Source organism: Monodelphis domestica, chromosome 4 (assembly GCF_027887165.1).
Source record: "Monodelphis domestica isolate mMonDom1 chromosome 4, mMonDom1.pri, whole genome shotgun sequence".
Taxonomy (NCBI): Eukaryota; Metazoa; Chordata; class Mammalia; order Didelphimorphia; family Didelphidae; genus Monodelphis; species Monodelphis domestica.
In genome coordinates, this window is record NC_077230.1 from 331,743,738 (window position 1) to 331,757,728 (window position 13,991).

The 13,991-nt window shown below is 37.2% G+C and overlaps 1 protein-coding gene across 45 annotated transcripts in view; it reads left to right on the forward strand.

Annotated features, from left to right (window-relative positions):
- Positions 1 to 13,991, forward strand: part of DLG2 (discs large MAGUK scaffold protein 2) — a 2,177,398-nt gene that overhangs the window by 1,648,129 nt on the left and 515,278 nt on the right. For 20 of the 45 annotated variants that reach the window (XM_056825173.1, XM_056825175.1, XM_056825179.1 and 17 more), the window contains one exon: positions 11,431 to 11,592. The exons of 24 other annotated variants lie outside the window; for them this stretch is intronic. In XM_056825173.1, coding sequence (XP_056681151.1) covers positions 11,431 to 11,592 — 162 coding nt within the window. The remainder of the gene's footprint in view (positions 1 to 11,430; positions 11,593 to 13,991) is intronic. One more of the 45 variants, XM_056825204.1, reaches the window with a different exon arrangement.

Here is a 13,991-nt window from a genome sequence, read left to right on the forward strand (position 1 = left end):
ATTTACAGGGCCTCAGACTAGATTCCCCTCTTTCCATCACCTCTTTCTCACTTATTATTTAATATTTTCATTGAGGAAAAGAATTCATTTATCTTAGAAAAAATGTTTTATAACCCAAGAAAGGAACCAGTCAGAAAGTTACTGCTAAATGGTTTGGAATTCTTGGTCCTTAGAACATGCGTGGCCTTTCTTCATCTTGTTTCTTTTCCTTTCTGAGATTCCAGAATTTTTTCTTGGGATATTTGATTACTCAGAGCAAGATTTTTCAACAGAGGATTACCTTCTCTGCCTTCCCTTTGGGTCATTCCTGTTCACCATTAGCACCATCATCATATAACATTAAATATCTCATCCTGCAGTCAGGTCAAAATGGTAGTGCTGGAATCAGTAATTATTAGGATAAAACAGTTTGCGTTTGTGTGTGTGTGTGTGTGTGTGTGTGTGTGTGTGTGTGTGTGTGTGTGTATCTATTTGGACATATTTTATATCATTCCCATTTATCTTACAAGTCTATTCCTTGGTGTCTTCAAAATGGTATTATTGCCTGTTCTACACCTTCACTGAGTGTACTTAATCTACCTAGTTCTACTGCGTTTTCCATCTTTATTTTCATTCATGAAATTTCTCTTTCCACATGTAGCATTTAGAGTGCAAGTGAGTATGTGTTTGGTTGGAGAAGGGAGTCACTGTCTTTGACAGAGAAAAGATATTTTTATAGACATCTTTACAGATCTTTTCCATTTTTTCATCTGTTCAATGTCCTCTTTCCACCTTCATCCTCAAATACTCTGTTTGATCTGGTTTAGTTTGTTCTCTTGCCATACTTTCCATAAGTTTGGTTCCCACCTCACCCCACCTCCCTTCACTGTTTCTTACTATTTATTTCATGAAGAAATCCTGCCCATAATCTTTCACTATTTTTCTTCAGATGACTACACAAATCCAGTTATGTTCTCAAACTGTAGTATTTTTGACTGCTCTATCTCTCTACTTGGCAAAGTGATGAAATCTTTGCAAGATGAGCCAGTTTGCTGTTTCTTTTGATATGCTAATCACAACATTTGATTTCCATTGAGGCAGTTAGGGAGTTCATTGGTTAGGGTGCTGGACAAGAAGACTTGAGTTTGAATCTTCTCTCAGACATTTAACTATTTATTATTTAACTTATTTAACTCCCTGGGCAACTAACTTAACCTTTTGCATTTGTGATGTGTCCAACACATTTTAAGTTTTGTTTTATGTATAGTGAGGAACTATGTATGCACTGATTGTGTATGTACTTTTGTATACGTTGATCTTTTCTCCCTAATTAGACTGTAAATTCCCTAAGAGCATGAAGTATGACATCTTCTTGTGTATCTCCTGTAGCATCTTCTATAGTATTGGTAGATAGAAAACATTCAATAAATATCTACGCATTAGCTACTTTTCTCCTTAACATGAGTAAGGTCAGAGAACTAGAGAATGTTTATCCTAAGTATGATTTTTTCCTTTACTCTAGGCTATTTCGTTATTCATATCAATCCAGCAAACATTTATTAAGTACTGATAATAGACAAAGCAATTGACTACTCCTCACCCAAAGGATGGAAGTAAGGCAGGACTTGGGTTCCTCCTGTACCTTTCCTGGGATATATTTCTCTCCCCATTGTGTGTGTGTGTGACTCTCTGTCTCTCTGTATATCTCTGTCTCTATCTATGTCTCCCTGTCTCTCAGTCTCTGTCTCTCTATCTCTGTCTGTGTGTTTGTGTGTGTGTTTGTGTTTTTCTCTCTCCCTCCAGTTGTTTACTTCTGAAAACTTCCTTACTTTAGAGTAAGGCTTAATGTCCTATAGATCTCAACATCTACACAAGATCCAGAGCAAAGGGTCTTATTCTTTGTTTTTGTTAATCATCTCCATACATTTCTTGGGAAGAAAATTGTATTAAGAGCTTAAAAAATTTGAGTTATAATGCCAGTTTTACCCAACCAAGTATTTTTTTTTACCTTAGGCAAATCACTTCCCCTTTATGAGCCTCAGTTTCCTTGTCTAAAAAATGGCAGGATTGAACAAATTAATCTCAAAGGTCTCTTCCAGCTCTAAATCTTATATCTCTATGATGACTTCCAGATAGATTTTGTTCTTTATCCAAACTTAATTGTGATAACATTTTGAAAGGGTGAATTATTTCAGCATGAGCAAAACCTAAAAGTTTACATCAGCACCTCTCAACCTGGCCATGGGGGAGAGAGCCAATGTGATCCATAGCCAAAAGCTACAGTCTGATGACGTATTCCTGTCATTCCCTGGAAGTATCTATGGCAAAACTGTGATGATTACACAGCCCTGCAGAAAAGAGAACAACGTGCCTTACCTGGGCAGCAGCTGCACATGTCCATCCTGCTTTTCCTCTTTTTGCAATCTTAAGTTTTGAAGGGTTGGGAACAGAATGCTTTTTTGATAAGGAAGTAGTATAGTGAAACAAACAGAGCTTTGGTGTTGTCAGAAGAGGTAGTTTGAATTCCAACTGTCTTGACTTTACTAACAAAGATATGCTGTAGTCCAGTAGATCAAGCTTAGAACATAGAGTCAAGAAGATCCAGATTTCAACCCCTGCCTCAGCAGCCTGCTAGTTGTAAGACTTAACCTCTCTCAGTCTGAATTTGCCCCTCTGTAAAATGGGTACTCAATTCATTTCTACAGTCATTTGTTGAGTGCCATTTTATTCCAGCCCTTGTTCTAGATGAAGAGATACAAACAAACATTCTGTTTTCAAAGAGCTCAATAAATGATGGGGGGGAAACATGTCTCTAGATAGGCATATAGACATAGATGCAAAGGAAATGCAATTTGAAGAGGAAGATAGAGGAGAAGCACTAATAACTCTGAAGGGGTATCCAGAAAGGTCCTCTTGTAGAAAGTGTCATCTGAGATATATAGTAAGAGTTACTAGAAACAGTTTGTGTTTGAAACAGAAGTGAGGAGGGAAATCCCTCCAGGCAGAACAGCCTACACAAAGACAGAGAGGTCAGAGAGGAAATGCTGTATATATTGAATAATAAATGGGCCAGTTTGTCTGAAATATACAAGGTAGATGGGAAACATATTGCATGTGGGGGACCAAGGAAAGGAGTGCTTTTGTTTAAAAGAAACCTAGAGAGAGAGACAGACAAACAAAGAGACAGGGATGGGAGAGAGAGACAGAGAGACAGAGACAGACATGACACAGAGAAAGAGAGACAGAAAGACAAAGACAGAAAGAGACAGAGAAAGAGATGTAGGGCAGAGGGAGGGAGGGAGAGAGAGAGAGAGAGAGAGAGAGAGAGAGAGAGAGAGAGAGAGAGAGAGAGAAAGAGAGAGAGAGACAGAGACAGAGACAGACATGACACAGAGAAAGAGAGACAGAAAGACAAAGACAGAAAGAGACAGAGAAAAAGATGTAGGGCAGAGGGAGGGAGGGAGGGAGAGAGAGAGAGACAGAGACAGAGAGACAGAGACAGAGAGACAGAGAGAGAGAGAAAATGACTGCTGCATAGCTCAGGAGATTGAAAGCCAGGCCTAGAGATGGGAGGTCCTAGGTTCAAATCTGGCCTCAGACACTTTCCAGTTGTATGATCCTCTGCAAGACACTTAACTCTCATTGCCTAGCCCTTACCACTCTTCTACCTTGGAACCAATAAAGTATTGATTCCAAGACAGAAGGTAAGGGTTTAAAGAGAAATCTATTTGAGATTGCTTGCTGTCTTGGGAAGGGAGGGAGAAAGGAAGGGAGAGAACTGGGCTCTAAATTTCTTTAAAATAAAGGCTTAAAATTGTTTTTATCTGTACTTGAGAAAAAATAAAATATTCAAAAAAGAGAGTAATTGTAGCTTCTAAACAGGAGATTGCTGTGCTCAGCCCCATTCTTTAAGAATATCAATAAGCCATATCAATAATTACAACTTTAGTGTTTACCTCATAAGGTTGTTGTGAGGTACAAATAAATGACAATGGATGTAAAGTTTTTTACAAGTCAGAATGTGTTATATAAATGTAACTTACTATTTGGAAGGGGCCAGAGCAAGGAGCTCATTAGGTTAGAAAACCCTGGGTTTGGAAACACCTTCCTCCAGTGTGTAGCATCATTACCTGCTCAGCAGCATAGTCTTGGAGGATTGCCGAGGGCAATGAGAGTTTAAGCATCTCACATGGTGTCACATAGAGATCATGTGTCAAAGGCAGAACTTAAATCCAAGGTTTCCTGATGTCAAGTCTGCCAACTCAGCCCTACTGCCTCTGAAGTTATTATTATTTTCTGTAAAATGGAAGTGGTTGGACCAGATAATCCTATCTAGCTTTAAATCCTGTTATCCTATAATGCTAACACTTCCCTTCACCCTCCTTTATGCCCTTCTAGAAGCTAGGTAGGATGGAGTGAGTTTATAATTCCCCAAACTCTACTCTTCTCTCCCTTACTTCCGAGCTGCCTTATCTGGGAGTTCTCAGTCTCATTACTCCCTGTACTATGGGCTCTGCCAGAAACCTGTGACTGCAAAGTTAGAGATTATGCTTTAAGTGAAATAGGCTTACATCAAATAAACCCTGAATAACATCGAGTCTCAGCTGTTGATCCATTGTGTGCTTCATAGCAGTTTTAAAGCCCCTGTGGACCTGACTTGGGTCTGAAATACAGAAGTTGAGGAAACTGACTTACTTAAAGAAATTTCTGGTCTTCTTGTTTCATTTCTGAGGCCAACTGAATAAAGGGAAGGAGAGAAAATACTTAGATAAGTATACAGGGAGGTTCAGGGAGAGCCCTTTGACAGAGGTTCTGGATATATACATATCAGTGTATACACTGACCACTGAAACCTCCTCCTAAAACCAGAGTTAAAGGAATAGTAGATATTCCAAAGACTAACTGATCAGGGATGAAGCATACACATGACATGTCCCTTGGTTCTAAGTAGACTTTTCAAAATTGTGAAATGGGTGAAATTGAGCTGCAGGATCTTTCTATAGCCCCTGATTTTCTTCCTTCTCCCAGGCTTCAGGGTAGCTCTCTTCCCTTGAATTCTTTCATGTAAAGGACTGTAGATATGGCAAGGATCGGTCTTATTTATTGTTATTCAGACCTGTCCAATTCTTCATGATCCCATTTGTTGTTTTTTTGGCAAAGATGCAAGTGTGTGATTTGCCATTTCCTTTTCCAACTCATTTTGCAGATGAGGAAACTGAGGCAAACAGGGTTAGGTGACTTGCTCACACAACTAGTACATGTCTAAGGCCAGATTTGAACTCATGAGGATAAGTCTTCCTGATTCCAAGCCCAGTGCTCTGGTACACTCTGTGCCACATCAGCTTTCTAGAAAGTCACCTCCTTACCTCCTTTCCTGAACCGAGCTTCTAGTCTTGGCCCAGAGTTTCCTTCTTATTGAGCCCTAAAGAAGATTTATTTTCTTTGGTCCAGTGTAGCTGAGTTAACTTATGCTCAATATTTTATACTATTCTATAATACCCCCAAAATGTCCACTGCTGTCTTACCTTGATGCCCTATGTAACTCCTTTTTCATTCACTTTTTTGCTCCCTACCATTCACCCTAGACCATTTAAGTAATAATAGCTAGTATTTATATTATACTGAAAATTTCTTTACAAATAACATTTGGCCTTCTCAACAACCCTACAAGGTAAATACCATTATCAACCCCATTTTACAGATGAGGAAACTGAGATAGATTTTATATGACCTACATAGGGTAACATAGCTAATAATTGTCGGAGTCCAGATTTGATCTTATGTCTTCCCAACTGAAGGCCAATTGCTCAATTTGCTATATCTCCTAGCTACCTCTTTAAGATAAAGGAGAGCTTTAAAAAAAAATTTAAGAAATCAGAAGACCCATGAAAAATAAATATTTCTTAGAACAGAGTAGTTCACAAGCTTCCCTGATCATCTGAGCTAGTTAACAATTCCTTTGAAAGAATCAGCCCTCCATGACTCCCCCTCAAGCCTCAGAGCATCTGTCTCCCACATGATCCCTGAAGAGAAAGGCATTACAGTTGGCAGAGGATCTCCTTCCCCATTTGGGATTGGCCAAGCCAGGTGTGCTCAGGATGAAGCTTATTCCTCTGGTTTGCCAAGATCACATAGTGCCAACTGGAAACCTTCCAAGTGATGAGGGAAAGAGAGACTATAACAAAAACTACTGGACTTGAAATGAGAGAACACTGGTTTTCAAAAAAGGGAAGAGAGGAATATTTACAAATTATAGGGAACTTGAGTCCCATTCCTAGGAAAATTCCAGACCATATCATTTTAATGGTTGGTTATTTGATGAATAGTTGATGATCATCTAGGAAAGCAAATGGTGGAAACAAATGCCAATTCGTTTCATTAAGGACAGATGATGACAGCCCTTGTTTTTTGATAAGGTTGCTAGACTGGTAGATCAAAGAAATGCCATTAATATAATTATCTAGGACTTTTGCAAAGCAGTTAACAAAATCTCAAATGTTATTCTTGTAGACACAGTGGAGAAATGGAGGTAAGATAATATAGTTAGGCAGTAAATCAATAATTATTTCTGAAGAATCTACTATATTCTGGGCACTGTGCTAAGTTTGTTGTTATCATTCAATCATTTCAGCTGTGTCTAACTCTTCATGATCCCATATGGAGTTTTCTTGGCAAAGATAATGGAGTGGTTTGCCATTTGCACATGAGGAGACTGAGGCAAACAGGATTAAGTTACTTCCCCACAGTCATACAGTGAGCAAGAGTCTGAGACCAGATTTGAACTCAGGAAAATGAATCTTCCTGACTCCAGGCCCAGCCTTCTAGCCACTGCACCACCTAGCAGCCTACTGTGCTAAGAACTAGAGATTCAGAGAAAGGCAACAAGCAGTCCTTATTCTCAAAGATCTCATCATTTAAGGAAGGAAACAACATGAAAGCAACTCTGGACAAACAAGTTATAGGCAGGACAAATTGAAGCTAATCAACAGATGGGAAGCATTAGTATTAAGGGATAGGGGAAAAGGCTTCTTGGAGCATTTTAGCTGGGAATTGTAGCAAACCAAAGAGAACAAAAAATAGATTTGACACTGGTTGAATGACCACCCTCAAAGAATAGGCCTTAATGGTTTGATGTCACCTTTGAAAAGAGTCCTTCAATGGAATACCCACAAATGGTTACTAACAAAATTGATCTGTGCATGGCCCATTCTAGTTAATATTTTTGTAAATAATTTAACTAATTAGATAACATCTATATTTGTCAAATTTACAGATGATCTAAAAGAAATATCATAACACAGAATTTAGAACTAGAAGGAACTTTTGAGGTCATCTAGTCCAACCTTCTATTTTTAAAGATAAAGAAGCATAATTATTAGAGACTGAAGGGTAAGTGACTAAACCAAGATCAAAGAGGTGGAAGGATCATAGGATCATAGCTTTAAAGTTGGAAGGGACTTTGGAAGTCCTTTTAGTCCTTACTTTCTAAGAGGGATAGCTAATATATATTCAGGATCTAAAAAGATTTTAGTAGACTAGCATATTTGGACTGAATCTAATATTTGAGTAAGCAGGGGGACTTACTTAACCCCACTTGTCTAGGACTTACCACTTAGCCCCAGGTGTCTAGGACTTAGCACTCTTGAGTCTTAGAATTGATACTAACATAGAAGGTAAGGTTTGTTTTTTTTTTTAATGTCAATCAGATGTGATGGAGGAAATGGGCACAGACTGAAGAAATGACATGCAAAACAAGAAGAGCTCAAGAACACATGGAACCCAGACTCATTGGGGGAAGAGAGAGAGTTGTTTAGAGTATCTAAGAAATTGCTAGAAATTAATGAACCAGGGAGAGACGTGACCAGACCTGTGCTTCGATAATATCAATTTTAGAGCTGTGGTTTAGATGCACCGTGACCACCAGGATGGGGAGGTCTTTTGGTGTGTTGGTGGCTATTTTTACAATAAGTGCTTTCAACATTTATCATAATACCTGGCAGATAGTAAGCACTTAATAAATTCTTGTTGATTTGATTCCACCCCATTGCACTTGCTGACTTCCCTAATGAGTTACTTACAGTCTTGGGTACAGTTTCCTTTTTTAAAAAATTATATTTATTTGTTTGTTCAATCCATTAAAATATCCAAGTAACTCCCTCCCTCCTTCTTCCTTTAGAGAAAGCATCAATGTGACAAAAACATACACAAGTTAATCTTTAAACAATATGTTTCTATATACAAAATTCTCTTGGTTTTGCTTATTTCATTCTTCACAATTTCATGCAGGGTTTTCCATGTTTTTTTACAAAATTAATCTGCTTCTCATTTCTTATGGTATCTTAGAATTCCATCACAATAATAAGCTACAACTTGTTTAACCATTCCCTATATGATGGACATCCCTTCTGTTTCCAGTTTTTTGCCACCACAAAGAGAGCTGCTAGAAATATTATAGAACATATAAGATCTTTTCCTTTTTCCAGATCATTTTAGCATTTTTGTTATCCAGATCTCTTCTCAGAGACCTAGAGTTAGAAAGACCTGAGTTCAAATTCTGATTCAGATCCTAGTTCCATAGCCCTGGACAATTCAAGTAACTTATGCCTACCTCGATTTCCTCCATTGTACATTGGAAATAATAATAGCACCTACCTTCTGGGGTTGTTATGAGGATAAAACATTTCTAAAGCACTATGTAAATGCTAATTACTACCACCACCACCACTACTACTACTATTACTAGCCTTTGATTATTGGTTCAGGCCAGGGAGATCAATATTTCACTGCAAAGGCAAATTGGTCTGACTATGCTATAAATGGTAGAAGGCCAGTTTCCTGTATAATCTCTTGGCTGTTTTGAGGCAGTACAGGTACAAGCAGATAATAAATCTTGGGTCTCCATCTTGCATCTTAGTCCTGAAGCCCAAAGATTCTAAATAAACCTAGATGGGCACCTGGGAAGTAGCATAGCATAGTAGACAGAATTCTGGACTTAATGTTAGGGAGGACTGGAGTCTAATAGTCCTGAACTATAAGCAGCTAGTTGATACAGTGGCTAAACCCTTCTTTTCCATTAAGAGGCTTATTTTTTTTTTTGAGGCTTTTTTTTTAATCAAAACAAAACCTCATATAGATAGAAGCCATGAACAAGAAATTAACTACCTCTTCCTTAAGACTCTTAGATGGCAAATACATTTGCTACTTTAGAATAACTTCTGTTTCCCCAGAAGCATAGATAGAAAAATCAGTAGTAATAATCAGAGTAGGGGAAATCGCTGAGCCAAGCCTTATCTTTCTCTAGTAATCTTAAATGCCAACCTTACCAAGTGATGCTCACTTTTCCATTTCTGAAGGACTTTTCTCAACATTTCTTCAGAAGATAATCTTACTCTCCTCAGACTCCATATCCTTTCTAGCAAAATTTTAATACCATCACTGGATAAAGCTATTTCTTACTCAAGAGTTTTAAGCCTAAGTGTAATATTATATTTATTTATATATTAAATATATTTCTCAGCCTGAAGATCAGACAGGATAACCAGTTATCCTATAAATATTTTCTTAGGAAAAATATATTTCATGTACTACCCCCTCTTCTCTTTTACCAAAGAGTTGCAGGAGGCCACTGGCAGTGTCACACTGTTTCAGGGTGACCCATCAAATAATCAGTACCATTAAACCAATCCAGGAAAATTTGAGAACAAATCCAGCCTCAGATACTTAATAGGTGTATAACCTGGAAAAGTTATTAAACCTCTGTTTGCTTCAGTTTCTCCAATTATAAAATGAAGATAATATAGGTAGATCTACCTACCAGGGTTGTTGTGAGGATAAAATGAGATAATATTTGTAAAATGCTTAGCAAAGTGCCTAACACATGGAAGATATCAATGCTTATTCCCTTCCCCTAAGTTTCTTACATTCCAGTCTTGTTTCTGATATTCTCTTTGTTGTCATGGACATTTAACAATGTGCTAAACACTGAGAATAACGAGAAAAAGAAGATTCTTTAAACTCTTAGAACCTCAGACTCCCCTTTTGTAAATTGAGAACAATGATTTCTGCAGTACCTATCTTACAAGGTTGTTATAAGACTCAAGGGAAATTAAGTCTGTAAAACATTCTGAAGAATCCGATGTACTAGAGAAATACCTTTTTCTTGTCACCTGGAACTTTAGCAAGAGGGACTTTCCTAGTAGAATCAATACTACCCCATCTAAGTAGCCCTCGGTAATAAGAATTCTATGATCCATATTTCTTTAATGCTTTAAAGTTACAAATAAACTTTTTCACACCATCCATGTAAGCTCCATGGTATAAAATTAAGCCTTTTTTTACAAATGGTGATATAGAGGCTCAGTTGCTCCATCAGTCACACAGTGAGTAAGTGAGGGACATGGGATTCTAATATTTAAATCTTTGAACTGTCTCTTGACTTATCTTCAAGGGAGAAAAAAACTGTCAATCTAAAAATCATGTTAATGGTCTTAGTCATAAAGTAGAATCAATATCCAGGAATATCATAGTCAATTAACCCTATAACCCAGCAACTGAAAGATTTTGCTTTCAAGAGATCTAGCACTAGGGTTGGAGTCTGGAAGAACTGAGTTCAAATCCTGATTCAACACTTACTAGTTGGGCAAGGCACTTAACTTTCTTTACCTTAGTATTATCATGGGTAAATTGAGCTGGGGAAGGAAATGGCAAACCACTCTAGTAACTCTGCCAATAAAAACCTAAAAGGGCTCAAAAAAAGTCAGAAATGACTGAACAACAGACAAGAAATTTAATCACTTTTCTGGACCTCAGTTTCATCATTTGTCAAATGGGATAATATCAAAGATAGTTTTCAACTCAAAATTCTATGACTCCTGGCTGACTCCAAATTGGGCAGCACATTTGGTCTGGTGGTCTTGGGTATACTTATTTCTTTGTCACTGAGATCTTTCCCTGGTCTGGCTCTTCCCTTCAAGTTTGCCACAGAGTCTTGAAGTGGAGAAAACATTCTATATATCTGTTTTAAAAGTGGATTAGGGGGCAGCTAAATGGTTCAGTGAATTGAGAGCCAGAACTAGAAATGGGATATTCTGGATTCAAATTTGGTACCAGATACTTTCTATCTGTATGTCCCTGGGCAAGTCATTTAACTCCCATTGCCTAGCTCTTACTGCTCTTCTGTCCTAGAACCAATGCATAGTCCAGATTCTAAGATGAATGGTAAGAGTTTTTTTTAAAACTGCATTAGTTCTTTCTCTCAATTAACTTTTTTTAAGTTTAAGTCCAAGGGGAATGGGCAAAGTCCTTTTAAGGACAGTTCCTGCCAGAGTTCTGTCAAAAGCTAGTTGTAAAAATTGCCTGACTGCTGTAAAACCCAACTAGGGGACATAGTTAATGGATAACTTGAAGTGATCCATGCAAATGTGGACTTTCCAACAACCCCTGTCTTCCCAGATCAGGAAGCTGGGCAGAACGGGTAGAAGAAAAAGGTCACGTGAGGAGAAATCTGCTCCTGAATGGGAAGGACATGGCAAACACAGATTATGTGAATCAATGGTCTTTCAGATCTGTTTCTGACTATGGACGGGGAAAGGAGCAGGAGCTGGTCTACTACAGGTAAAGGCAATTTTCATCTGCAATGACTGGGGAGATATCACAGATAAACACAGATAAACAACTAGTATCTGCCCATAAAAGGGGCTACTGGGCACTCTCATGTAAAACAAAAGAGATCTGTGTAACAGCAGACACCAGAAATGCCTCTAGCAAAGAAATAAAGGTGTTTCTAAAACAAAACAATACTAAAAGAATATGTAAAGAATGTAGTCAGTGAATTGCCATGAGCAGTGTTAAGACTCATGGGAAAAGATGAGAAGGGCTACAAAACTGAAGATGATCACATATTGTCCTGAGGTTCAGAAGAAAGCAAAAAGAATTCAGAAATTATAGATGGGTCAAGTTAGCATTGCTCCCCAGAAAAAAAATCTGTAACAGATTATTAATCAGATAAATTGTGAGTTCTTTTAAAGGGAAGTAGTGGTATGTATGAACCAGCATAATCTAATCTGCATTTATTTTTGGCATGAATCCTTGATTGAGAGATCAAGGATATGTTATTACAGTGTTAATCTGGATTTCAGCAAGACTTTTGAAAGTCTTTTATGATATCTTTATAAACAAGAAAGAAAAATGTAGACTTAAGATGACACCATTAAATGTAGCCATAACTGATGAAATGGATCTCACTAATGAATGACAATGCATCAGCATCAACCAGGTAGAAATGCCACAGTGACATGAGATAGGCACATCATGTTCAATAATTTTTCAATGACTTGAATGTTAAAATCCCACTTATCAAGATTGTGTTGTCTAAAAATAAACTTAGAAGCATAGAAAATATGTTTGGTGGGGAATTTTCAAACCAAAAAAGAAAATCTTGAGAGGTCCAAATAATAGGCTATCTGGAAAAATTAAATTTAAATAGGATAATTTGAAATTTCTGCACTTAAAAATCAATTGCACAAGTGGAAGATGTGCCTATGTCTTGAGATTTTACTTGATAGCAATTGATGTGGGAAAATGTCTAGAGTTCAATTGATTATAAACTCAGTTTGGCTCCACAGTAGGATGCAACTACAGGGGTGGGGGGGAAGAGTAATATGACCTTGGACTATACTAATAATAATTATTCAACTTATTTATAACCCTTTACATTTTATAAACCACTATTTCTGAGAAATTCTATAAAATGAGCAGTGTGCATATCCTCTGTTTACAGATAAGGAAACTGAGACTCGAAGTCACATGGCTATTAAGTGGAAGAATTGGGACTCCAAGTCTAATGTTCTTTCTACCATACCTTAAGATCTCTCCATACCTCAAAGAAGTGATCCAATTATTAGGTAGAGGAGAGAAGACTTATACCCCCCCCCATTCTAAAATTCTGTGATATTCTTAATAAGTGACTTTCCAGGGAACAATTATCTGATTTTACCAAAATCACAATTAAAACCATCAAGGTTTCAGCTACTTAGCTGAAATATTCTCAAATTTAACACCATTTGTCTTAATTCTATTAAGCCACATAGCTCAGTGATCAAATTTCCATTTATAATCATCATTGGAAGTCCCTTCTCTCCCTTCTATTCCCTGTCCAAAAATACTAAAATTCAAATTTCTCTAACTTGTGCGACCATAACGGGACTATAATAGGAAGAGAGTGAGGGATCAGAGTACATTTTTCATTCATTTAATGTCAAGATCTGCTTTGTTTTATGATCTAAAAGACTTGAATGTTTACCTATAATAAAAATCAAACAATTTTCTTACACTGCACTATTTGCCATGTGTTTATTTGCATATTAACTAATTGGAATTCAATAATGCCCAAAAGTGTAGGAGTATAAGATTGCTTCTTCTTACAAAAAAAAAAAAAATATGATTTGCCTTGAGGGGAAGTACTTGGCCATTTCTCCTCTTTTGATTCTATTATCCAATATTAGTCATTCTTAAAACTCTGCTTTCTTCATGTTTCAACATTTTATCAGTAATGATACTTGGGGGAAAAAAGATGGCATGGGTTATGATGAAGCACTCTTCACAATGGTGATGATTTTATTTTTCAAGATAGCTAAAATGATTCTTTTATAGCTTCTCTTTGAAAATTCCAATGCTATCGGAAGAAGCCGTCAGATAGCTGCCATTAGAGACAGCATTTGTCACTTAATTTGGAAGATGAATCCAACATAAATTCAGCCAGAATATGACCAAGTAAAGGCAAATTCCAGTAATGTTTTATTTTCTCTCCTTTTAGAGAGGAAGAAAGTGACAAGAAGTGTACAGAGAGGGAAAAGTGAGAGCCTACATCAAAGACAAACCAGTGTATTGCCCCTATTTGTCTTTGTGAATAGTATAGTTGGGAGAGGAAAGAGATGAATACACAAGTTATTATACAATCTTCATGATATATGAAAAAAGTACCAACTCCAAATATTTAATAATGAAACGTAAAC